The sequence below is a fragment of the Anopheles gambiae genome, chromosome 2 (genome assembly GCF_943734735.2).
Source record: "Anopheles gambiae chromosome 2, idAnoGambNW_F1_1, whole genome shotgun sequence".
Classification (NCBI taxonomy): Eukaryota; Metazoa; Arthropoda; class Insecta; order Diptera; family Culicidae; genus Anopheles; species Anopheles gambiae.
In genome coordinates this window covers 42760381-42787646 of record NC_064601.1, presented here as the reverse complement: position 1 = coordinate 42787646, position 27266 = coordinate 42760381, and the positions used below count along the sequence as shown (strand labels likewise).

The window sequence follows — 27266 nt, the reverse complement described above, 5'->3', positions numbered from 1 at the left end:
AATAGTCGACGACGCTGTACACTGTGTGTATATGTACCTGCGTGGATAAGTGTTTCCTGCGTGAGGAGTTTTCTTACCCGGTTATTCCATTTCGCTTTTCTTCCATCAAAAATATGGCCCAAATCTCGCTACTTTTTTGCGTAGTACTGTTTGCATGCCACACCCCACCGTTTGCCTTCTACTGAGATACTTCTGATGTGCGTTTTTATCGCAAAAGAAAAATCAAAATTTCAGTACCTTTCCTCTCATCTGACCGATGGTTTACGGCAGAATGTACTCGAGGTCAACTCTCTTTTTCCAAGCAGTGTGTCGGTGACGCAGATTCAAATACTAAAACGCTTCCAGGTGATATTATGAGCAAGCAAAACAATACAAGAAAAGGAAAGCAAAAGGAATGAATAAACCAAATTGCAAACAATTCCGCACACAACACGATCGACAAATAGAGGCATTTTTACTGTTTTCGTCCGACGAATGAATTGTCGAATCGATTCTTGCCAACACTTAGCACGAATGTGCTGATTCATGGGATGGAACAAAACAGCCACCGTCTAAAGTCGAACTCGGTATCTCTGAAGATGCGCTGAAACGAAATCGGAGTGTCTCGGAGTAATCATTTGGACGAAAAATTAGAATACAGCACTCAAATTCTTCCCTCGCAGTCAGTACTCCTATTTTTTCCTTGTAGTTCCCATCTGCGACTTTCAACAGCAAAAAAAGGATCTAAGTGTACATGCAAATGTTAAAGGTCAATGTTCGTTACATGAACAAAAAATACAAAACAATCGTTGACTTAGTTGAAAGCAACTTAGTTGCACAAAGAGATAACTAGACATGCTTAATGGTGCATGTAAACTGATACATGGAATGTCTAGCCAGAGTGACAGTTAAATGAAATTGAAAGTTTATCATAGCATCGTATGGTAGAGGATATGCAAATTGTTAAACTAATTAAACTAGTGAAACTAATTGCTTAAGTTAACTAAACACATAAAGTAATAAAATATTGCAAAAAATATTGGAGAGATTGGGGTTTAAGCTTAAATACAAGTAATTGAAATTCATCTGTGCAAAATCCTTTCAATAAAGCTAGTTATAATATGACATCCTAACATATACGCTTCATCCTTAAAGGTCATCACTATTCTGTTCAACTAAATCTTCATACAGAGAACGACAAAACAAAGTGTCCACTACTTACAGTTATACAATTATACAATTATACAATTTTACAAAGAATTTACAGTTTTTGAAACTGTTTTTTTGTTATATGCTTATGAAAAGACGACAAAAATGTCTGCATTATGAAAAATGTTTTTCCAAAATTGGTCAAAAGCACTCTGACAAAATTGTGTTTTCTTTGTTTGTGATGTTTGTGGCCACACATTACAGTGTGTATATCACAATGTTTATGTATTTCTGCCTGGAGAAAGAAAAGAGACTCTTTTCACTGTTACTCACCAATACTCATTCGATGTCAAACAGCACCCGAAACAGCTGTATTGCAATTTCATAAAAAGTATCACAATCACATTCAAAACGTAAGCTACCACAGAAGAGACCTTAACCGTATCCTTTAACATATAGGTACATTTTTTATGATTCTCCCTAACAATCTCCTTCCAATATGTTGTGCTCGTCTATTTGACAAATTCGCTTTGCTGAACGACGAAATGGCATTACATTCCGTGTCAAAGTAATACCATTTTCAGCACGGTAAACAAGCAAATTTCACTTTGACGAAGCGCACGGCGCTGTATGAGACGTTAACGAACTCTATTGCTTTCCCGAAAAATTGGAAGGCTTTGTGCGAGCACAAAACAAGATTGTCCAAGGGGGGGGTGGGTGGGGTGGGGGGGGTTGGGAACTCGAGCAAAGTTCAATTTGCTCAACAACCGACGGGTCGACAACAGTGCAACAAATACTCAATAAGCTGATGCGTTAACAAGAGGTGAATCCGTTTCCTTGGCAGCGCGTGTTGCAACGCACCACGAAATGATAAACAAGGTCAGCTCGATTCAGTCAAGCGTAGAGAGACACCTGTTTATGGAAGAAGAAACCATAAAACACCTTAAGCTTCGCTGGACCAAAAAGACTCAAAACGCAACACACTGAACAAGTCTTGTGATCCAATGGAAGCGATTATAAATGACAGGTCTATTTTTCTCTTGTGAAATTTCATCCCCACTCTTCCCGTACTGTAGAAAGCTATCCCATTTGCGCATCCTCTTGAACGCTGGAATCCTGGCAGATGGATGGGGTTGCCATACGTTATTCTTTGTAAAGAGGAAAGTAAAGCCTGTTGGCAAGATACCGTAGTCGAGCATGGCCGGAATGCTCTTATTTGTTGCTTCCTGGAAGCTGTAAAGGGAACATCTCCTTAACCTTCCAAAATGTTGTTAGCAACCAGATTTCTTATGCTCCTCAGTTTCGAACATGGACTTTAATTGAAAAGAAAGGCCAGCACACTGTTTGGAGCATCCGTACAACGATTGTTAATAATATTTTCCCGTACTGATGGGATAAGCAAAACCATTCCTCTTCATACGAAAATAATGGTGGCACGTTATCAAAGCTAGTAGATGCTTTAGTTAGAAAGCCCAAGAATGTGGTTGCGAAAAGTGCTTAAAATGATTTATTAAGCGCCAAAACAAGCAACTCGATTCAAGTACCGACCATGATTAAAATTGTGCAACCGTGCCCTGAAAAGGAGGGAATATATTTACACCATCGAGCATACTTCCTCAAATTCGTTTGCAGTACAGTAAAGCGAAAAATCAAACACAACTTTAAACACTGTATTGGGCAGTGTAAACTCTGTGTGTAAGAGTGGAGAGTAATGAGAAATTGTGCAAAAAAAGCAATTTCTCTTTCTTAAACGATAATTTACGATGTAATAAACACACATATTCCGAATGACACGTAAATAATTACACGAAATAATTAGCACGATTTAACAAACTATGTTATGATTTAAAATCCATACCAAGCATTATATTTTCTTTTCAGGTGAAACAGCCCGAATAAGCCATTCTGTTAAGCTTTAAATATTTACACAAACAAATTATATAATTCAGAAAATGGGCCTCCCATTAATAAACATAAGAAATTCATATGAATTACCACAAAACAAGAGAGATGCATAAATAAACATTCCCTATTGTGGGGGCTTTTACGATATCAGCCAGTTGTTTTATATGAAGTTTGACACCTGGCGGCTGAAATCAGGCACAAACTAAACACAAAACTAGCCAAAGATGTTAAGCCTAGATTATTTTAGCCTGAAAATGTGTAAACAAATAATAATCTAAATGTGTATTCGTTGCAGGCACGATCGGCTTCGTTCGTAAAGGAATGAATTTGTTTTGTTGAAGGATAAATATTGCATCAAGAAAGGTTACAAATGGTTTGGATGGATTTTTTAGGTTTAAAAAAATGTTTTGACGTTTTTCAAACAGAAACAAGAAACAATTTTAAATTGGATCTTTGTTTGTAAATAATCGCCGACATTCAATATGGTGGACCGCAACTGTCATATGGATACAACCCGGATGGTGAATACTGTTCCATCGACAGGCTGAAAATGTCAGCATTCTGGCTTAAAATATACTAGGAGCCTATATATTTTTTGTAAATCTCGTTAATGCAAGGTAAATAGGGACGTGGCCCGGTGATAACAATTTCAATATTCAATAGATTCGTCGGCACCTATAAGGCCGGACAGAATCGATTCGCTACCAGACTTCTTCTTCTTCTTCTCTGGCTCAACAACCGATGTCGGTCAAGGCCTGCCTGTACCCACTTGTGGGCTTGGCTTTCAGTGACTAATTGATTCCCCACCATAGCAGGATAGTCAATCCTACGTATGGCGGCACGGTCTGTTTGGGGATTGAACCCATGACGGGCATGTTGTTAAGTCGTACGAGTTGACGACTGTACTACGAGACCGGCCACAAACTACCACAAACCACAAACTACTCGCTACCAGACTATTCCCTCGTAACAAATACCTTTTATCCGACTGCGTGATACTAATAAGTCTCGGAAGCCTGTATAGTCCGGCATGACCTCGCAGGTCGTTACACCAAAAATCAGGAAGAAGAAATCAAACTAGATGGGTTTGTACAGCCTAAAATAGTGCTCACACATAACATTCATTCAGCTCGAAAATCGAAAAATGCCCCTCATTCAATCACTTAAAGTTGGTAGGCGAAGTAGACGATAAAAAAAACTCCACGGAGAGCTTGTAGTACATTATGTGGATGCATAATTATGCATTGATCTAACACTTGGAATGCTGCACTTGAAATGGTTAAACGGGCGCACGTCGCTAGAATGACCTAACCTTGAATGGTCGCCAATTATGGGATATTAATTGCTTTCCATTGACAGGGAGCGGAATGGTCCAATCCTCTATTCTCCACACGTGCCGCTGCTCGTTTGATGATGTGTGGCCATCGATTATGTTGCCGCATTCCGCAACCGTGCGTGGGAGGACGACTATATATTTGTCCTAGCTCCAGCACTCCATTACTAAATGCAAATGCACGCTTGTACACTGCGATTCATCCGGACTGCGGTTTGCTAATGAAGCGTTTATCATTTCTGCCTCGTCACAGCAGTAGCGGATATGGTGCGTATGTGTAGCAGCTTGCTCCAAGTTAGTCTACAAACTCTGATTCTGCTAGCTGGTTTATGATGTTTCTGGGCGGAAGAGAGCTCTAGCAGTATGCGTCCAACCCGTTTCCGATAATGACAGAACACAATATCCAAATCAGCCCACTCGACGATACTGGCAAATGGTAAACCGCCGTACTTACCGATATCGTTTCGGCTACAATGTTAATCCGGTACAATATATGCTGAGCTTGGAAAATAAAGCCCACTCTAATTGACGAGCCCATGTGTTTGCGTAGGTGCTTACGGCACAAGGCACACACACATACACACGCACACTGATGGGCTGTGTACAAGGGACGGGAGACGAAAAAAATCCTTTCCAATCATTCAGATCGTCGACAGTCACCATTACAAACGTTAATCGACTCCCCCACCTGCCAACCAATCGCGACGCATTATCAACACATATACCCCTCGCCCCCTTCCACCACTATCATCGCTCGCTCAGCTAAACAAAGCTCCACGCTCAGCCGGTATCACACGTTCTGGGGAAAAGTAAATGTCAATCAAGTCCTTTTTTACCCCCATGCACGGCATCCGCTTGTATGCTCTACTCAATCAACGATTCCGACGGTATGAAGATAGCCTTTACCCCACACAACGAACGTTAATGGTGGCCCATAAAACCCGATTGCTTGTCCATCGGAATCTGCCGGCGCCGGGGTGCGCATTGGAAGTGCGAGGATGTGCGTGCATTTACATGCCCCATTGGAGCATTGGTCCTTTGTCTGTGTTTGATGGTGTTGTTGGTTGTTCGGAATTCAGAAATAGAAATGTCGGTACCGGGACCGGAGCTCGCGTACCCGTGATTAGGATTGCGTTTATGTTCAGGCATAAAATCATCCAAAATCATCGTTAGTTAAAAAGGTCCCAGCGGTTGGTGTCACGACGGTAGCAACATGTATAAATCGTATTGATTAGACTGTCAATGTGACATCTAAAGTGTCTGCGTTACATTTTGTTCCCAGTGCCACCAGCCGGAGTGAAGGTTTTGTTAGAGGTGTTTGAAGAGGGGTTGCATATCAAATGGAAATCAGAACTCCTCAAAGTAAGATCGTTTTCTACAATGTCGCACAAAATTGATGTGAAATTGATCGTATCTACGGGTGGCCATGAATTATTAATGATATATTGATAATCATCGGGACGATTCCGATGCAGTCTTATACTCGCACGGCTCAATAACATGCCCGTTGTCGGTTCAAGCCTCGGATGGACCGTAGTAAGGACTAACTATACGGCTACGTGGTACCTAATAAATCTCCAAAGCATGATCGCGTGGATCGTTACGCAAAAAGGAGAAAAATCATAAACATCGGTAATAACGATGCAGATAGAATGCGTCACAAAATCGTGTCATGCAAAATGCGTCCAAAAAAAGATAAACAGACTTTTATAATCGACACATTACCAGTGGCTTACTCCAGGATTGACACAGTGTGGGTGAGATTTAAAGTTGTATGGCATAAATTATTATAAGTTGTATCAGTAATTACTGGGTTATCTTCTGATATAACGTACACAACATTAAAATATATATTAATACTAAAATATTTAATTAGAGAAAAAAACGTTACAGTATTCTTACTTCGTCTACGAATCACCAAAATATACTTCTGCGTATTGCATCGCCGAGGTATACTTCTCGGAAATGAACGGACAAAAAAGAAAAAAACTAATAAAACCTCGTTACCGATCGCACATTGTAAGGTCGGTCGCAACTTTTCAACATAACGACGGTGTCCAAACAGGATGGAATAAACGAGTGAAAAGTACCGAGAATGGTTTCAAATCACGAAACACATCAACGAAAGAAAAATGCAGACGTTGGTCAAATTACAAATTACAATGCCTCTAAATCTTATTTTCAGATGCCTAACGAGCCTAAAACAAAGCTACTACCAACTACCATGCGCCTTTGTTAGAAGTAAACTTTTTGCAAGTTTTTCATTACCAAATCCTTGCAGCCAAGTAAAAAACCCGAAGATATATTTAAACTCAATCAACAGTATCGTGTATGTGGATCATATGCCCCAGAACAAAACCACGTGTACCATTCGTGCATCCTTGAGCCAATTACTACGCGCACTGCTGTTTGAAGTGTATGAACATTACAACAAAGCTCTAACAAAGGGACAGAAAGCTCTTAAACGCGTGCAGCTAAACATCAAACGCTGCCAAGGATACTATTCTACCCAGTGACTGTAATAGGGTCTTGGGAACGGGCGCAAAACGGGTCGCGAGGAACAGCGCGCTAGCGCTCTGAGAAATTGATTGTAGGCTTGCGCTCAAATTGCAGCCAAGCACGCGCTGACGGAAACCAGGATCCCACACCACAGCCACTTTAATGGGAAGTTTCATATAACTGGTCCAGGGGAGGGATATTGGTCCGTTCCTCTTTCCCGGTGGCTTCGCGTTCGTGTGACTTGATTGAGTAACCATAAATTCGAAGCGTTTAATCGGCCGCGTTGCTTGGTGCGATAAGAATCAATTGTGCGAACCCTTCGGAAGTGGGAGCCATTTCAAAGTTGCTCTTTCATTCGCTATCAATAAAGAGGTTAATTTATGCCAAATAATAACGACGTGGAAACACACATAATGGGCCGTTCGTAGTTAGGATATTTTGATCATACTTTAATATGCTATTGTGTAATAGTTATGTTGAGTTACGTAAAGTGAGCAAGGTGAGAAGTGCGTCAGCAGCAGCGCGTTAAGCAAATTAGTATGGCTACGTGGATTGAACAATTCAATTTAACCTACCGGTGTCCTTTAGTGGAGCTTTGGTGATGCACAAAAAACCTATCAAATTTAGCATTAGTGGGAGAAATAGAGCCCCGGGGATGACAAACGGCCGATTGAATTATTTATATTAAATCTAATTGCGCTGACTCAAGGCACTGAATAATTCAATTCGCAGGCACCACAACCTCAACATTCGTACTATATTTGACCACATTTATTATCCCCAAAGGACTAACTGATGTAGAAAAGGGTTTCATATATGATTCATTTGAAAAGTTTTAGACAAATTTAGGCATATATTTAGACGTATAGGTTGGTAAGGTAGTGTCTGCCTATGTGTATAATAAACTTAAGCGCATGGAACTATGTTCAAATTAAAACATTTCATTCCAACTCACGAAATTGAAACGGCAAGCACAGATTGAGGTTTAGATAGCACATTTCGCATAGTTTTATTTTAAAAAGCAATCTCGTTCCAACTGTACTACCAACTATAACCGCTTCCGGGTAAAGCATCACCCTGCTTAAAATGAATATATTATTCATGGTTGACCAAACCCTAACTTCATTACATTCGCCGCACATATCCGTGCTGCCCAGCTCCGGAGCATGATCCTTTCGGTTCATTAGAGAAGCTTCAAGTTCTGTGCCGCCTAAATTCACCTCACCGCGTGAGTGATAACGAAGGTGTGATGTGAACGGAAGGATAACACATTAAAAATACCCGACCCGAGATTCGAGAACCTTCAGCAGCAATGCCTGTTACCGGTCACATACGGGACACGTTGTTGTTGTTGTTGTTGTTGGAAAGTCAGTGTACAGCAATGTGGATCGTTTTAAATAATTTAATTTCAAGCCCTCTCTTGCTCTTTCCGCCTATCATATCATCTGGCATAGTGTTTCGAGGGAAATGTACAGGTTTTACTCTTTAATGTCTAATGCTTGAGTAAATAGAAATCTAAAAAAGGGTACACTTTCGACTATTCTACTTCTCTGATTTCAACAGGTTGGAAAGGCAAACTACGAAGGTATTATTTAGATTTCCTACACAATATTAACTCTTCACTGTTTTAGATACTCCAAACGGTAGTGTATTTGTTCATTCAAATGCAACACTTAACAAAGGAAGATTGGAACGTCTACAAAAATATTGCTGTGTGGATGCAGACTTGAATAACATAAGACACAGCATCTTATCTTACTCAAACACGCTTAGAGCCTACCTGACCAACCATTAGCAAAAAATTATGAAAATCTCACACCACCCCGAACGATGTGGACGAACGGCCCTGCTATCCATCTCATTTAAGCACCGATTATACTACCATCTATGGGGGATGGGAAATATGTTTTTGTAGATTTCAAATGATTTCACGCGTTTTATGTGGGTAATGAAACATATAACGCACTTCCATTTGGTGTCTGAGCGTTACGTTAGACGTTAGCTTGGAAGATCTAAAAACTGTTATAAAATTCATCGAGTTTCTAAAACGCCCATATTCTCCGCCCGCCACTCCCCAGTTACTTCTTCTCAGTCCCGTTAATTGAATCTTATGGTTAGGGCTTAAAGTTAACCACCATCGTAAGCTGCATGATTTGTGGCCAATAATTTTAAAGTTCGACTTAACCCCACACCATCGGGGACTTATCTCTTACCGTCGCTGGACAGAGTTGTGGAACGGATTCTTTATCTCAGCCATTCTCGCCTGTAGGACACGCCCTGCCACCCAGTGAGATGAGATATTTCAACAAAAGCACATTCCATGCCCTGGGGTGGGATAGCTGAAATGGGAAAAATTAATGATACTTCAAGAACTTTGACTCAGCGCACGAATCGATTGTTCCTCCAGTAATCCAGTCCCCCGAAACAAAAGTAATAAAAGGTCAAGGTGATCATCTTTACCCGCCAAGTGCCAAGTGGAATTAAAGAAGACAGCGTGCTGGTGGAAGCGCAAGGGTCAGCTAATATTTGGCAAAGCCAAGCTTGGTGGCAGGGTTCAAAATCATGAAATCAAATAAAGTCCCGCTGGCGAGATGCCATCTTTAGATCGTAAAGAGTATTGAATGGTTTTAGCCTGACTCGCGTGTAAATAATAGTGTTGAACATCATTGCTATGTGTTAAAGTAAATTGATTGTAATTTCGTTTCCAGTAGGTTTAGAAACTCAACGCGGTTGGTTTTGAAAAATGTTATCCAAATATCCAACAGCCAAAACATGTGTACGCTTATAATATGCCTATCAGTCAATTTTTTTCTTGGCAATTTACTCGTTTGAACCAGAACTAACACATATCTTTCGCTTTTACACGAAATGCCATAAAAACAGTCAAAGTCAAAATTATTTCGACTTTTAGTCGACCACGAATGTATCTTCCTGGAGGTGGAACATCAAAGCGCTATTCTGGCAGGGTGTATATTGATGGCGCTTGAGGCAACATCGTAACATCGATTCCCTTCTCTTTTTACAGTATTTACGATACTTTCACAGCCTGGGCTTATATTTTCTGTGTCGTTTCGAAGAATCCATAAAATTGTACTTTTCTGTCTGGCCTATTTGTTGCGGGCTTTAGTATGCTGAGTGAAGCACTCGCCATGGCCAACTAATAGCATGAAAGAGTAATTCCATGTGGTGGTTATCCGGTATATATGTATCCCGTACCATTTCGGTTTAGCTTGGTTGGGAATTGATGATAATCATCACGAACAACACTCATCGTCCAAAGAGTAGGAAGCTCGAAGATGGAAAACTGCAGGCACATAAATTTGATCCACAAAACCGTACTAAAAATCGCACCAACCATTCCTTGCACCCAAATAACGAATTGAACAACAAATATTCTTGATCCATTTTCTCACTCCCCAAAGACTTGGCGAATAAGGAATAAGGCGACCCATGGAATGGGACGCATGTTTACAGTAATCCACTCTCGTTAAATTTCCAGCACATCCTTTAGGGAAATCAGTCAGTGGTCCAGATACGAGACAAGCGGGTGTATACCGAACACCACGATGGATCCATAACACCGAAAATACACAATCTTCAATCACTCGCGAATAACGATCCAAAGCTTCCAAAAATGAACAAAAAAGAACGTGAATCAAAGCAGGACCAACGGGAAATAAAAGACCCAAACATCCATCAGCAAGCTCAAGGGGCTCCGGTTGGGACGATAAATGTGGTGATAATTACGCTGTGTTACGTCTTTTTTCGGCCCAGCAAACGAGCAGATAGGTCGTTCCGCCCGACCGGACGATCGCATAAGGCAGGGAAACTGGCAAAATCGCCACTACCAATTGCTACATAATGGGAGCGAGCAACGAGTCTCAGGCATAAAATTTTAATTCCTCCTCTTATTGGTGTACCCGCCATAAAATGTTCATAAATATGTATCATACACTCAAGTACATGCCTTTGGCTTGATCTAAAAGTCATGCGAATTCATTGAGTAGCGACGCGATGCAATATATCAGTATTGATATTTATCAAAAAGATAGTTGTGATATTCAGCAAAGTTCTAACAATCAATTTAGGCGATTCATGTTTACCAAAAATACTATTTAAAAATATATCATTCTTTATAAATTTCAGAATCATTGCAAGCTCACCAAAACCACGATTTGAAATCCCCCGAATGGCGCACGATACGGACCGCCAGCAAGGACGGAACGTTTTCGTGAAAGTAAGTAAACATTTTAATGATTTAGTTGTTTCATTTATTGGAGCCAGCAGTTTCAAATTTTTAAAACTCAATAACATTGAAACCAATACATAACATTAACTACAAACAATAATGCTGAAGATACCAAACATAATTGTTTTCAAAGATATATGTATGAACAAGAAATGTTTAATATTTCACACATTTGTGTTACTATGTCAATATTCTTTCACTATTCAAAAATATCATCAAGTAATACGGCCTGTTCCGAAAACAGTGTATAAGCAGAAATTATCATAAGACTTATCTTTAGAACACATTTTACTAAAATTTTCTCGTCTTCGCTTAATGTTTTATTTGTTTGAAGTGATTTATTTTCCTTGTTATAACTTTTAATTTCATTCTCTTTGTGATCAGACCTGAAACAAGAAGTGTTTTTTTAATTGAAGAATGGATAGTTAAGGTAATCCTTTCATGATTATTGCAACAGTAATATCGAAAGTGCTGTAAATAGCATATTATACGAATCATTTTGTCTACATTTTACTTCGCCGTGTATGTGTAATTCTTGGTAAAGATAATCTAGGAACAAATCTACGTCGAGGTGGATTTAAGATCAATTCTACATCTACTATCACCAAGAAGGCTATTGTTTGATATTTAGCACATGTTGTGTTACGAAATTTGCGGGACAAAGAATTTGGTTGCAGTAAATACAGTCTGAAACTCTTGAAAATCTTAAAAATATGATACCGTACAAAAACCAACACATCTTAATATTTGATGTTATTTTATCAGTTGTGTTATTTTTGTTAACAATACCATGAACATATCATTTGAATCGAATTAATGATAAAAAAATGAATTTTAGACGTTTACCAAAACGTTCATATACCATATCAGTTATGTTCAATACTCTGAAACATAACCCAAGAAAGAAGTTGGTGCTGATATTTGACGCAAGATAGGTGAAATCTTGGTCGATGCTTTCACCTATTTGTATGTAAACCCTATGTATGTTTGAATTTGTAGGTTGGCTGGTGTTACCAACATCAGTTTTGTCTTTGCCTCGTTTACCTGCGATCCAAGGTTCTCTGCCGCCTGCTTGATCCCTCGGTAGGATTCGGCTACATAGGAGATGTGCCAGTGTTGTCTATATAATCAGCGTATGCCAGAATCTGGAATCACTAATATGGTTTCCAAAGTCTCCACCCTCAAGTCCCGGATGGCTCTTTCTAGCGCCATGTTGAATATGAGACGGACTTGCCTGTCCCCTGGCGCAGACCTTTGGTGGTAGCAAAATGAGTTTTTCATCCACCTTCCTCTGATAAATGACGTTGGTCATAATCATTCTAACTAGCCTTATTAGTTCATTCTAACTAACCTTATCACCGTTTGATTGGGGTGTCTATAATTTCTCGCATTTTCCTAAATGATAATACTGAAGGCTCATAAAACACCTAACATTGCCAAATACAACCTAAAAAAACACTGGCATATAGGTTAATCATTCGCCTACTGTCTGAAGCTACTGCTAGGTCACTTATCAGCAAGTAACGACAATTGATAGCAGATAGGTAGATTTGGATGACATCGTAAAATTTTGTCGTTACGATAATTCGACCAGATCAAAGCAAGAGCCTTACGGTGCCGACGATTCCATTTCCGGTGGCTATGAAACGCATAAGCTAGGGCCTGTGAGTGACGTTGAGCATGAGCACGAGTTTGTTTTCTCATTTCATTTTCGCATCGCAATTGCTGCAATTGTGCGTGCAATAAACGTATTGAGATTATCGCTATCTGTTCGCGGCCCTATCTATCGAACTCTATATACGTGCTGGTATATATTTGTGACACCTGTCTGGTGGATTTTCCACCCGTACGTAACGCCATAAAGCATTCGGTTAGGGATGATTGGAGTGACAGCATTCACATTTGCGCTGCTCATTGGGCTGGTGGCCGCAAGTCGTAAGTATACCGCGACTATGAAATTTGAACGTTTCGCTCAATCAATTTTCTCGACTGCAGCTGTCTTACCGGCCAGTGGTTCCAAAGGTGGTCGAATCGTTGGAGGATATGATGCTACCGAGGGACAGTTTCCGCACCAGGTGTCTCTGAGACGCCCACCAAACTTCCACTTCTGTGGTGGTTCCATCATTGGACCACGATGGATTATCTCAGCAACACACTGTACTATTGGAATGGAACCGGCCAATCTGAACGTGTACGTAGGCAGTGTCAAGCTTGCGTCGGGCGGAGTATATTACCGTACGATGCGAATTGTAAACCATCCGCTCTACGACCCAAATACGATTGAGAATGACATCAGTTTGATACAGACTGTACAGCCGATTGTGTTCAATGAGCACACGCAACCGATCGGTTTAGCATCAACGAATTTGATTTCCGCAACGGGAGCCTCCATTTCTGGTTGGGGTAGATCGAATGTAAGTATTCGTGGGTACCAGTGGTACAGAACGGTGCGAATGTGCGCTGATATTTAAGAACACCGTTCCTGAATCACACATTTTAAATTAGTTTCAAACTGATTTTCATCCAATACCGATTATCTAGCGGGTTCCGAATGCACTTCATTTTCGATTAAAAATATGCTTTCCATCGAAAATCTCTTCAATTCTAGACCATGGACAGTGGCGCAGCTGAAGTTCTGGACAATTTGCAGTACATGAACGTAAACATACTCACAATGGAAGAATGTCGAGCTGAACGTCCTGGCTCGGGTAACATCTTTGACAGCGTGATCTGTGTCTCCAGTCCATTCGGCCAAGGAGCATGTTCCGGTGACTCGGGTGGACCATTGATTTACGACGGAATGTTGCACGGCATCGCATCCTTTGTTCGCGTACCCTGCGCTACCGAAGTTTCGGATGTTTACGAACGAGTCTATTCACATTTATCGTGGATTGCATCGGTCACGCTGTGGTTGAGATAGAAGCAAATGAAGTACTTCAAACGTGTAGTTAGGAAGAAGATATTCCGTGGTTAATAAATAACTTTACCTAAACGTACTCACAACAAGGCGGATTCAGGTCCATTCAAAGCCTTGACACAGATTCGATTTTTTCCGAACAGTTTCCAAACACCAAACTCTCCGGAAATTGAATGTGAAGCTTTAAACATGAGGTTGCTATTAAACATTCTTCCAACTAAGCTTAACATGCTTCACACTACGTTTTAAAACATACTTATCGTTATTGCTTAAGCGTTATTGCCTGCCTATTTTATTACATTCCTTTTCCTACATTCTATGACAGCGGAGCGCTCGGTATTGATTGAATTTTTTTAAACATTCCTGTTTCGGCGTTTCTCCCCTCGTTGCAGTGACGTTCGTCCTCAAAATGCCCCCAAGTCCTGGCCGAAGGACCAGTTCATGGTTCAGAAGTGAATACCCAACGTATCAGAGCGGTAAGGGGCCAAGCCGAGGGACATTCCAGTGGACGGAGGTTAGGTCCTCGAGCCGGATCCAATACAAATCAGCCCTTTTCGTAATTGACAAAGGAATACGAGACTACGGCAAGGATCGCTAAGCGAACCTGGAATAAAACCAACAAACAACAATAACTACAACAACATTAACAAAAAAAGAAGGTAAGACAGCTATTTTCTCTCGCCAGGTACGCAATGATGGAGGGCAATCCGCCTACATCAATCTATAAATAAAGTGACTGATACTAGAAAGGACACATGGCGCATGGAGTCCGTACCGTCATGTGCAGCTTCAAAGCTCCATTTTTTACAAATGCGATTCTTTACAGTCGTTGAGCACAAACAAATTGATGAAAACAAAAAACAATATTTGAGAGAATCTTTCATTTTTTTCGAGACATGGATATTTTTACAAGGAAATAAAAACAATTTGTAAATACAATACAATTTGAAAAGATGTAGAAATATAAAAAGGGCCTTTAAGGTAATATTATTCACAAAGATACAAGACATTTCCATGTGACATAAGGTATGGTGCTCCCAGTCCACAGTGTGGAGGCAATTGTCTGCAGATATCCGTACCGAGTCGTTATCAAAATATTCCAATTTCTAACAGTACCGCAAACGAGGCACCTGTTGCCATCAGGTTCGTAATGACAGCCATAACAATAATCATCATTGTAATTACCGAGGGCTAGATTCTAGCCTTACGACCTAGCTAAATCTCATTCATGGTGTGAAGAGTACATTCAAACTTCAATTATCTCATCATCTTTTACACGTCGATGATAACCAAGGAAATTTATTATGAATGATGACTTAGTGCCCTGTAAAAAAGAAAAGTTTACTAACGATTTATTTTAATCACTTCCAACTAGATTGCTAAACTTTGACTGAAAGTATTCGCATACAGTTTAGGGTTTTTTGTGCTGAATGATTGAACTTCCTGAACATAACGTCCCGAAGATAAAACTAATCACGAAAAAGGAAGTTTGCAATAAAAACTCTCTCACTTCATCGCACTCAACTTGACCTTTCACAGTCTCGGGTGAAGCGTTCGTGTCATTCATGGTGCAAATACCTTCCCACCGAACGAATGATTAATGTGGTTGCACTGAAAGCAGAACGATTACGGATCCTTAAGTTTGCGTCTGTTCGTGCCACCCAATCACTCGGCCATAAAACGAATCCGATCATTGAGCGTCCAGAACGCAATCGCGGCTATTGAGCGATTGTTCGGTTCGTTTCCAGTCATTACTAACGATTTACACTAGTTCGTTCACTTCACTGTGTGTAGCGATGAATGCATCCTTGCAAAAGTTTATGAACACACCATGGGAAAGAACAAGGTCACGAGATACAGTTGTAAATTGTAAGAATTCGGAGTGTTTCAATATATTTTATTCATGTTCTTGCTGTACTTTTTTATACAACATTCAATGTAGATTTAAAAATAAAGATGCATTATTTTTTCCACAATTAAACAAGCTCTTTTGGACGTAGCGCTTAAAAGAAATTATAGAGAAGAGATAGCCACAAGTCGAGAAATATACACTTAGATCTCATAAATCTTCTTCATATCATTTTTCGCCCATCCTGGAGTGCAATGCCTTCCTTTATGGGCCTGCGATTGATTGATATCCTCTCCCGAAAGAATAAGGGACAACTGTCGGCGCTTCGACGATAATCGACAGCACACTGACTGGCAGGACAGCAAGAAGAAGAAAGAAAATAAACCGATAGGGCAATCGCATGAAAGACAAGGGCACACTGATAGCGAAAGGGGTGAATCGAATCGAAAAAGTTGAAATGAATCACTAATGGCTTTATAGTAGAAACTTTATTTTTCCTTCTTGCATGCATACTCTAAGGCTCGGTTCAAGCACATGGTGAAAGCTTTTGTCAAGCGTAAAGTGGAAATGCATCGTGGGAGTGTGCTAAGGGTTGGAAGAGAAAATCTCTTCACTTTGACCACTTCAAAAACAGCTCTATCGGATGGTGGTGTAAAACCATAAATTCTTCCTGAACAACATTGGAGGAGGAGGAAGCAGCAAAGTGCAAGGAGAAGAAGCGGCACCAATTTCGACAAAGAAGAGATTTTCTTCCAACAATGGAACAAAACGTGTGCGGAAACGGCGGACCATTGCAGGGTTTCACTGTCCTTAGTTCCTTTTGCACGACTCCCGGATGCGAATGATGAAGCATAGAACGTTGAGAAAACTATCAACTGCAGGCGGAATATGTTCGAGGAAAATCTTTATCCTTTTTTTGCTATATAGAACTGTGTCATTGTACCATTCTGTAGCAGTACGGGTCGGTATGATTACATGAATTCGACAGGAAAAAAGTCGAATGATAGTTTGCCTTACTAAGTTTTCCTGTGAAAAAGCTTCTTATCGACGAATCGATTTTGGGGACCGTTTGTTCGCGAAAGGTCCACTACCACCGTAAAAACAACCGGCCAGCAAGCGACAAGCTCTGCTCGACAAAGCTCTTGCTGCTGATCGGATGTGTGGAAAATTATCAACGGAAATCGTTTACAGCTCGTGCACAAATATACGATGTTACAATTTCGTCTTCGTTCCATAACATTCCTCACATTAATAGTGTAGCTAAAAAAAAAAGCTATGCTAGCTCTACCTAAGCATATGAACGGGTTTGTGAGTGCTATAACCAAAATCCTAAAATGCAGACTAGATCGTTTGACTATTAACATGAAACTTAAGCAATGGTCTTGGCCTTACATGAGCAACCGGAAACCGGAAGTATGTTAAGCGGTTTGCACATGGTTGTAGAGGAAGTTGAAAATTTGACACCTCGCCAGCGAGATTATGAGGATACTGTATTTTACTAACAAAAAAGTTTTTTTTACAACAATGGGGCCCTACACGATTCTAGTCAGCTTTTCTATATGGAGTTTGACAGTTGGAGGCTGAAATCATATCAACACTCCATACAAAACCACACACAAAACTAGCCTGCGATTTTCAGCCTAGATTATTATAGCCTCAAAGTTAGAATTAGATTCGAGTACCTGCTCAAATAAATTCAAAATCCTAGATGGAATCATTGCATATTTTTCATAACCAAATTTGAAGTCTCATTGACAGGACAGGACAGGGCAGTCACTTTTTGACAGGACGGCTGAAAACTTTTTCTCAAGCAGGCTTTTTGGTAGCTTGACGAATACACAAAACATTCTTAAAATCTTCATACAGTAGCAGAAGTGCTAAAATCAGCCTTCTAAATTCATACACCTTGGGATAAGCCCACCTGAATACTATACCCACTTTGATAGCTACTCGAAAACTGCTATACAATGCAAACAGCTGACAGGCGGAAAATTCAGCTTACGATCTAAAAACGGAAAGGGGCCCAATGTCAACATATCCAAAAACTATTATTTCGGTTTTGTTTTGTTTTTTATTAAAAACACCTGATTACTCGTTTCATCAAAACATGTGTAGCGGAATTTGGGGCAAGTGTGCCATACGGGGCAAGAGTGCCACCAAGCATTTTTCCTTAAAAACTTTAGTTTAATGATCAATTGTGTATACAGTTGGTTCCTTTCCAATGACCAGGTATACTGAGCCGAATTTCATATAGACCAATCGATATTCCCCATTGTTTTGAACTGATTTATCAAAGTCTATATAATACAGCGGTCGAGTCGTCCAGAACATTTGATCAAAAAGCGTGGGAAAGTTTTGACAGCTGGATGAAAAAGCTTCAATAGTTTCATCGTAGCATACATTGAGGTTTTAGTTGTTGTGCATGCAGTGGTCTGAAAGCATTTTCGGCCATTTTTACATCGTTTGTTTGTAATATTGTACTTTAAAAAGTTGACGAATATCAAGAAAAGATATAAGTATAGTGAAATTATCAATTACAACAAGATCAGCGCCCGAAATTACGACGAAATCTTGTGCAGCTCAAGAGGGTCAAAGCTAAGAGGCCAGATTTCTGATTGTGGTCATTTTTAAGTGATGAATTACTGAAAAAACTACTCCATGCCACGTTCATGAGAAAGAAATGTATAGTTAAACTAAGTTTTGAGTACAAAATGCACAATTAGCCCTAAAAAGTGTATGGTTGTTTGGAATCGTTTGTGAACGCTTTTTCATCTAACTGTCAAAAATAAGCTTTCAAAATGGTGGACCAAAATCGAGCTATGCATCGACCTCTGTATTATATGGACTTTGTGATTTATATTGAGTTTCAAAATTGAGCAAAATATTATAATTTTTGAATCCAATCAAATAAGCCCTCAAAAATCATGCGAACAATCAACCGAGAAAATATTTACACCACCGTATAGCTGAGAAAACGTGAAATTTTTTGTGGGGTTAGTTGAAAAAAACTTTCTTTTTGTCACTGAAAAATTCAATTTCAAAAAAGTTACAACTTTTGGGGCAAGTGTGCCATCTCTGTTTGGGGCAAGTGTGCCACCATCTTTCATAGGCGCGAGCTGTCAAAAATGTAAACATTGTTGTAGCATGCTGCGGAATGGTGCGCTATTGTGAGCGGATTCCACGCCAGAAAAACAGAACAGTAACAAACCATATTGTGGTACAGTTGGTGGTCAAAAAGGGTTCATTGGTGACTAAATACATGTAGGAATACATACACTAGTGGTACAAACGTAATTATTTCCTATTATCTAAGAAATACGGCTATTTTAACCAGGTGGCCGTCTTACCCCATACGAGTGGCACTCTTGCCCCATAGCCCAAAAAACAACGTCTTTTTGGACCCTTTTTAAAACGCTTCAAAAACTGTTTTATTTGCACTTTTTTCAAGCGAAACTCATTTATAAGTGAGGAAATAGATGTAAAATGGTTATGAGATATAAATCGGCTTTTGAAAAACACGTTTTAGTGAGTTATAACTTGAAATGCTTAAGGTGGCACACTTGCCCCAAGTTCCGCTACGTGGGATTACCCTTTAATAACGTGACGACAACAATATGCAATATGATTGTGTTTAAAGATTTGAAGGAGATCCATTAAAGTATACCATAAACATCAAGCATTTAGCAGGCTGATTTATTTTAAAATATTATGTATTAAACTTTCCAAAAGTCCCTTCTACGATTAACTTTACTTGATTATTCTGAGAGTTTGACACCATATTATGCGTTCGACTGAAAATAAAATTTGCATAATCCGAAATCAAACATATTTGACTTTGACTCTAACTCTAACTCTAACTACGTTAATATTTCGAGCAAAGTATGTAGTCGAGAACGAATCGATCTATAACTTTACAATTTTATCACACCACAATGTAAAGCTCAACACCAACAAAAATGCATTTGTTTTTAAGCGTTTGGTTTCTACAAATTTGCCATTGTAGTGGTTGGATTGCATCCTGCTACCAATCTGCACCCAGCAGTTCCAATAAACTGAGCACAAATGGATTGCGGTTGGATTGAAAAGCTGTCCCAACACGATAGCAATGCGGCTCTTGTTATCGCGCAAGATATATCGCAGATACAACTAAAGTTACCTCACAAGCTGGCATTTTACGACCCTACAGTAATCCGTCCCAGGCCATCCACGATAGCATCGACAAGTTAAACATGTTATTTTACCAAACCAGCAGTAGCAGCAGCAAACGCTGTAAAATCGTTGCATTCTAAACATCCTTTCACAGTGAGATAGACATGGTGGTACGCCAGATGCGTAGTGGTACCGTAATGGGGTACTGATACGCCTGTCAAACACACTACAGTTTTAGTAAATTATGGACAATATGGAGCGTGATAGTGGTGCTTTTATGTTGATTGCTTTGCTAAGTGTTGATGGGATGCTTAGCTTAACGTTATGTTCGATCATCCGAGTCAAAGAAATGTAGCAAATGGACAATTTAAAACGCAATTTCATACAAGTACTAACATAAAATAGTTCTATTTCTATTGAATTTGCTACATAGTGATATAATTTCCCTACAAAAGAGAGCGCCAACAATAAGATCAATACAGTTTTAAACATTTCTATAGGATCTAATCTTCATTAAATAATAGATAATAGCAAAGTAATCACATTAGATAAAAGGAAATGTAATTACTCCAATTGCTAAGTAAATAGTGTAAATTGTAAACCATGACTCATTCTTTAAGGTCATTCAATAGCCCGTCTAATCATGTCATCACAAAACTTAATACTGTACATTGTGCAAACTTAGATGAGCTTGAAAACTTTTGCCGACACGTGATTGCACAACGTGATTCCTTCACACTAACAAGAAGCATGCAAAATCAAGGCATCGTAAAAGATAGAGCAAACTTTTCGGCATACTGTTGCAGCTACACGTGTGGCTCTAAAGCCACTAAACTACAGGCATGGTGTATGGGTATGCTCACTCTTGCCCAGAACGCAATGCTTGCTTCAACGCTCGTCCAATCTTGGCAGTTGAAAGTTGTGCAAAGTACCTTATTCTGCCAGTACGAGGCAGATACACTGTTCTTAACTGTTCACGTACATATCGTCGTATGGAATATCTTAACAAGCCGTATCGGAGGTTGCATGATACCACTTACATTAATTAAGTGCTGATTGTAGCAATTTGAATTTCAATATTCCGGACCACAATCCTGCTGATCACAATCACAATTGCTAATTTAAAATAATTATTTAATTACAATTGTACATTTGCTCCACTCTGAAATACATGAAATCTTTTGGAAATTGTTTCATATTCAATTTTATAGTTGTTTAAAAGAATGATTTTACTGCTAATATGATATTACTTACTATGATTGTCTTCAATATATTATGAAATTGCTTTAAAACGTTAAAATGAAAACATTCTCTGCATTCTCAGCTAAAACAAAAATAAGCTTTTCGTCAATTCATTCAACCAAAGCTTGGCACCAATTTCAATAAAAACAAGCAAACAACTTAGTGCCCCTTTGCTGTGCGTCTCTGTGTGTGCTGTGTATGTTTGGTTATTTGAATTATCCGGAGTATAATTTTATGAATACGAATAAGACACAGAGAAGAAAAAACAAATACCCGTTAAATCATAATCTTCTCGCATCCATTCTAGCCCTAGCTTCCACAGCTTCATTCGTGGTCATCTTTGCGCTTCAGCATTCAACACGTTCAATTAACACCAGAAGAAGACACCAAAATTTTGGGGATGTACCTATGTCGTCAATAAATCGAACAGCGAACACCAATCAAATATTGATGGGCGCTTGCACTGGCACGACTCTATTGATACTCGTTGCGCGAGTAAATAATTTCATCATTTATTATTAAAAGTTTGCAATATCCGTGGTTTATGGTCTTTTTTTCTCTCTGTTTTATGAGTTAACAAAAAAGTTACCTAGAGCTATAACACAACAAACAGACACGATAACAGCTGCTACGACCCAGAATGATGGTATCAGACGGCGAATCATTTTTGCGTTCCTCCCATGTCCACCGACATGCAGCGCCAAATACGGACTAGAGAGGTGATTTGAAATATCTTCTGGCATATGACGAACTGCGCCATGTGAAAGGAAGCATTGTGCCGGAAGCCATGTATAGTCATTAGACAGTAAATTGAAGCACAAGTACGCTGCCAATCTCGGACACTTTTGCAAATGGGAACGATAGCAAGCAGGCACGGAAGAAGCGTTGTTAGATACGTGCCGAGAGTATAACGATGGAATATGGAATTAAATTATGGACTTGTTATTTTATTGCGATTGCTTTTCAGGATGCTTGCAAGTTGCAACGTTTATGTTCTGATGAATTTTATATTGTGTTATTGAATGTAATGAAAGCTTGCACGATAAAATTTATACACAAAGTGTATCTGCACATCGTACAATCGCCGAGAAAGAAAAGATGCAACATATTGATGTAATAATGGTAAGACAGAATAATCAGTTTTATAACACTTAAAACGATTGGCATCTTCCACTTTATCTATCCTAGATTTTTTTATTGTGAAAAGGATTATCCATAAAAGGAGTATATAAGATATTGAAAGTTCTTATTATAAGTATATAAGTAAATAAGTATAAGTATATAAGTATATAACTTATTATATATTATAAGTATATAAGAGTATATAAGATATTGAAGATATTGAAAGATACCCGTACGTAACTGGAAATACATTCCAGCTTTCCAGCTGAAGTCAATGTTCAGCCATCATGCATCATGCAAAAAAGCACCGATCTGTTCCTTCGTTCGAACGTTAAAAAAATGTTTACACATGAAAAATAGTTTTCGAACGAAACGATGAATTGCCAATGTTGATGCTCATTGCTCAACTCCCATATTTTAACTTTCATAACTATTTTGAGAGAATGTTTCTTTCATCTTTATACGTCACTCGAGCAGTATAAAATTAAATAAAAAAAGGAATAAAATTGACGACTCAGCAGAAACATGAATAGATTGGTGTGGTTTAGGAGAATGAAGGGAAAGAACAAAAACTAGTCTTATGAAATACCTATTCTCTTAGATCGACCGCTTAAACTGGCCCATAGTTCAATGCTTTCCAACCGGACCAGTCAAATGCATCGTTGCACGATTTGCAACGAATGGCAATGTGAGAGATGCGCAAGCTCGTTCTTACACAGGCACAACCATTTTTCAAACCGAAGCAACGAATCGTCAATGGAAGAAAGATTTATCTAGGATAGTTCACCTTCGACCCTTTTTTACCCCCATTTCAACAGCAAACCCTTGAGTTTAAGCATGTCGGTGAAAGGAATCCTTCTCTTTCATTGCGATTCTCTGTCTGCATGCTATCACCCTTACACCCGAAGTGTGTGGCTAAGGCCCAGTTGTTGAGGGATTTTCCCGGGGTTGAAATATGAACCGGCGGGCTAGAACCAACGCAAAACCCAATCAATCAACCTCGACGGACGTCTGTCGAAGCGTAAAGAGGTTTTCCGACCTCTGACAGACTGGTTACATCCGTTGCCCGAGGCTTGACGTGATGCTACAGCAAGACGAAAGCAATCGGCTGAAAACTCCTGCCGGATCTGCCAATTTAGCATAGCACCTGTTCCGGTCTCCATGACTGCGGGCAGGCACGGACATGTGTGAACTGATGGCCATGTTCATCAGCTGGCAGTCAAACAAACAAGACTTTAGCTTCCTGCTGCCCACTTTAGACTACGACATAAAAAGGTTACACTGCATCTTCGTATCTCGTCGTGATCTGCCGATATGTTTGTGCACCAACAGGGTTAATTTGACACATCCAGCGTTCATTGCATTGCAATTTATCGCCAATGGTTATGTACATCATAACGGTAGGAAACCAAACATTGCTTAAATTGAAAGTATTGTAATTTAAAATGGTCCTAGCAATGTCGTATTCTTGGACAGCTGCATTTAAACAAGTAGACCTACCTTGGGGAAAACCCACCGTCCATTGCAACTGTGTACAATACAGAGCGCTCCATTGCGCGCTTCCAAGTACAGTCTTTCCCCAAGTTACGCGACACTCGAGGTACACGAATTCCAGTTACGCGAATTATGAGTGTTGACAGTTCATACATCGAATTTATACAATATTGAGATCTAAGTTCAATCTAAGTTTAAATCGCTAAATACACAGAAATTGCTATTCTACACGAATTGTATGAAATAAGTAATTACATTATTGAATTCAATCATTAATAGTTTTTAATCATTCATATTTTGGCTGAAAAACGTGATATTCGTCTTACGCGAAAATCCGAGTAACGCGAATGTCACTGGAACGCGTATCTCGGGGAAAGACTGTAGTATTAAAAGATCAACAACACGCCGGCCTAAGGCGTCTTCCATTAATTACGTAACACTGATGGGCGGGAGAGGGAGTGTCGTCAAACGTTATGATTTGTTACACGGGTAAAGGAGAGAAGTTAAACTTTTGTTACGTAACGCAAAACAAAATGTTCCCAAAACATTTTGCGAATAAAAAATTATTACAAAAAGATGACCCTTCTTCTTGATTTAACAACTTATGCGATTATGTCGGTCTAAACAGGATTTCGCGACTTATTGAGCACCACCTAGCCGAACAGTCCGTCATTGCAAGGTGGCCGGTTCACACGAACATAGAACCCACGATTAAATTTGGTTACCACGGACGAATGGAAAGAAAAATTTACCAAAAGATCGTCGCAGTAACGTTGCATTCCGTCACTGAGACAACGTATTTTGTTTTAAAGGCACGCATTTGTTGATAGTGACATGCGATTCGCAGGTACCGGCACGCGACTCGAAACAAGTGGCTCAAAATTCCACTATAACGCTGGAAACGGGTGGAATACCAATCCAATTCCTTTCAAACCCTATTCGTTTCAAACAAACAGAGGATGGACTTAAACCAGTTAGCCCTTTTTCGGCACAGCTGATATTGGTCGTAGTTTGATGGATATATAAAAAATACAGCCAAAATTCCTGCAAACAGTACTGATTTTGTTCGTAAGTCAATGTCATGTTATCAAGGTTATGAAGACTTGCAGTTATGAAGACATGTTGATTGAGAATGCACAAAACATCCGATATTATTCAATAATATAAACTGTGGGATAGGTGGGTGTAGTCACAATCTGTTACTCAATTTTAGAGGAAGGGTTTCTTCCAACTTTGCATGTTGTTGCAGAGTGAGGAAAGGGGGTCGAAAATGTGCAAGTTTAGCGTTACGTAGTTGATGGATGATGCCTAAGAGCTTACCACCCACTTTTCAGAAGTTTTGAAACTAGTTGTTTCTATATCGTTCGTTAGCCCAACCAGACTATCAACCAGCGGAACGGCTAATGACGGTATGATATTGTATACTTTATGATACACTTCACTCACACCTCTTAGGACCACGTACGCCCATCATCTTGCGGTCGGGACAGTTCCATCCCGTAAGCTTCGTTCCTTTCCCGGAGTGATGGTATGCGTGCTGTGTAGCACAAACAATCTTCCCACAGAAAGCTTCCTGGCATCAGCAGAATAGTTAGCCCCCGGGATGGTCGCCAGACGGTGAAACTTTTCTGCAGGTTCTTCCGGCAATGCATCTTTGGATACACTATGATTCGCTTTTACGACGACATCGCGTACAGGAAGTTTTCTGCAATCTGGCACAAAGTACCAATGAGATTTTACTAGACTCGCACCGGTTACAATGGGAGACTACAATAGTGAACATACTCTCAGCAGCATCGGTGTGCATCAGCAACGAAACCATATTAGAAAGCAATAGCCCTGCTCATGGTTTTTATTATAGGGTGTACTGCATCACAATCTGCATCAAAGCTCCAGGTTTTTAGAATAAATGACTGACAGTCTACCTAGCAACCTATTGGTTCAATGTGTATTATATTCTTACTGATCATTTTGCTCATTTTTTATTTTAGTCGTCCAGACCGGTCGAATAGGAAGATCAGTTCTCAAGGGGAGATCAATGATGGAATAACAAACCTGTATATGCCGCGATAACAGCGAGAAATATTATATCATGCTTTATTTTAGAATGGACTGTTTATAGCAGATGTTTTAAAGCATATTTACTGTTTATTTCTCTTTGCTCAGAATTATGGGAACGTTTTAAGTTGAAGTTTAATGGCAAAGTGTTTCATTCAACAGTAAAAGAATACAGCCTTTCCACATTAGTAGTACTTGTAAAAATTGTTTCCAAATGAATTGTGAATAACAAAAGGTTTTCAATTGCATTTTTCATCTTGATAGATTTTTCTGCAACGTTTCTACAAATGAAACTATTTGGAAGCTAAGGTTTAAAATTGTTTCAGGTTATCTCAGACCGCTGCAAAATCGAACACCGTACGGACTATTTCATCTGTGCTGTAAACTTTGCCCAGAACCGGAAAAGCATAAAAGTTTAATTGCAAAGTGTTTCATTCAACACAGAAGAAACACCTTCCATCTTGCTGCCATCAACGATTTCACACCGTATGCGAATGGTCACAAGAGCACTGGTTTGTAATAAAGCATGTTTTTTTCTCTCTCTCTCTCTTTCTGGTTCTCCATTTAACGATCGAGTCGGTTTTCATCTGCTTTTCTGCCGTTTTCATCGGAAGACTGATTGGAAAGTTTTATGCTTTTCAGTTCCTGGCAAATGCTCCTCCGTAAATCTGGCGTAAGTTATGTGCACGGCAATCGAACAATAAGTTACGGTCCATGAAATTTCTACCCCTTTTCCCGGTGCGAAAATTAAGCGGTGTGCAGAACTTTACAACAGCTAACCTCGGCTGCAACAAAGCGTCCGCAATAATGAAGCTTTTGTGTGGTGGGAGGTATAGAAAAAAATACACACACACATGTTCCTCTCTTGACCCACACCAACTGAACTTTCGTGGTCAACTGGAGGCATGGGAATGAAACTGCACTCTAATGTTCAGCCCCACATGACTTTTCTAGCAGCTGACCGTACGCTGCTTTCCAGCACTTTACGTGCACTGCATGGCTGGTGGCCCCAGAGACGCACACTAACTGCTACACATTAATTTACAGCATTTCACAGCAATCAGAACCGGTTGGTATGGGGTGCGACACACTTATCTGACAGCTAAATCTGTCACTTGTACAGTCGAAGCAGCAGCACATTGAAACCGTTCGCTAGGTACGGCGTATGTGCTCTAACAAATGGATTGCAAGTTACGGCTGGGTTTACGCATCGAAGGTTGGTTCTCGTCTACCGATGGCCTAGTTAGATGAAAGTAGGTAGCATGCTAAATACTTCGGTCAGCATTTGCTTCTTTCCCTGCCATACTGGAACCATAGAACA

At 39.7% G+C, this 27266-nt stretch overlaps 3 protein-coding genes across 10 annotated transcripts in view; 2 read left to right on the top strand and 1 right to left on the bottom strand.

The window, feature by feature from the left end:
• Nucleotides 1–27266, bottom strand: part of LOC1271543 (uncharacterized) — a 178745-nt gene that overhangs the window by 96344 nt on the left and 55135 nt on the right. The gene's annotated exons all lie outside the window — the stretch shown is intronic.
• Nucleotides 1–27266, top strand: part of LOC11176136 (uncharacterized) — a 129685-nt gene that overhangs the window by 56498 nt on the left and 45921 nt on the right. For 6 of the 8 annotated variants that reach the window (XR_009764526.1, XR_009764522.1, XR_009764521.1 and 3 more), the window contains 2 exons: nt 11012–11102; nt 14424–14690. The gene's annotated coding sequence lies outside the window, so the exon portion shown is untranslated. Of the gene's footprint in view, nt 1–11011; nt 11103–14423; nt 14691–24254; nt 26619–27266 lie in introns of those variants that run through there. The other 2 variants (XR_009764524.1, XR_009764525.1) reach the window with 2 other exon arrangements.
• On the top strand, nt 12939–14110 carry LOC1271545 (chymotrypsin-2). The gene is made up of 3 exons (XM_061641002.1): nt 12939–13049; nt 13110–13528; nt 13723–14110. The coding sequence occupies exons 1-3, from the start codon at nt 12992–12994 to the stop codon at nt 14032–14034; spliced, it is 789 nt and encodes a 262-aa protein (XP_061496986.1). The 5' UTR covers nt 12939–12991; the 3' UTR covers nt 14035–14110.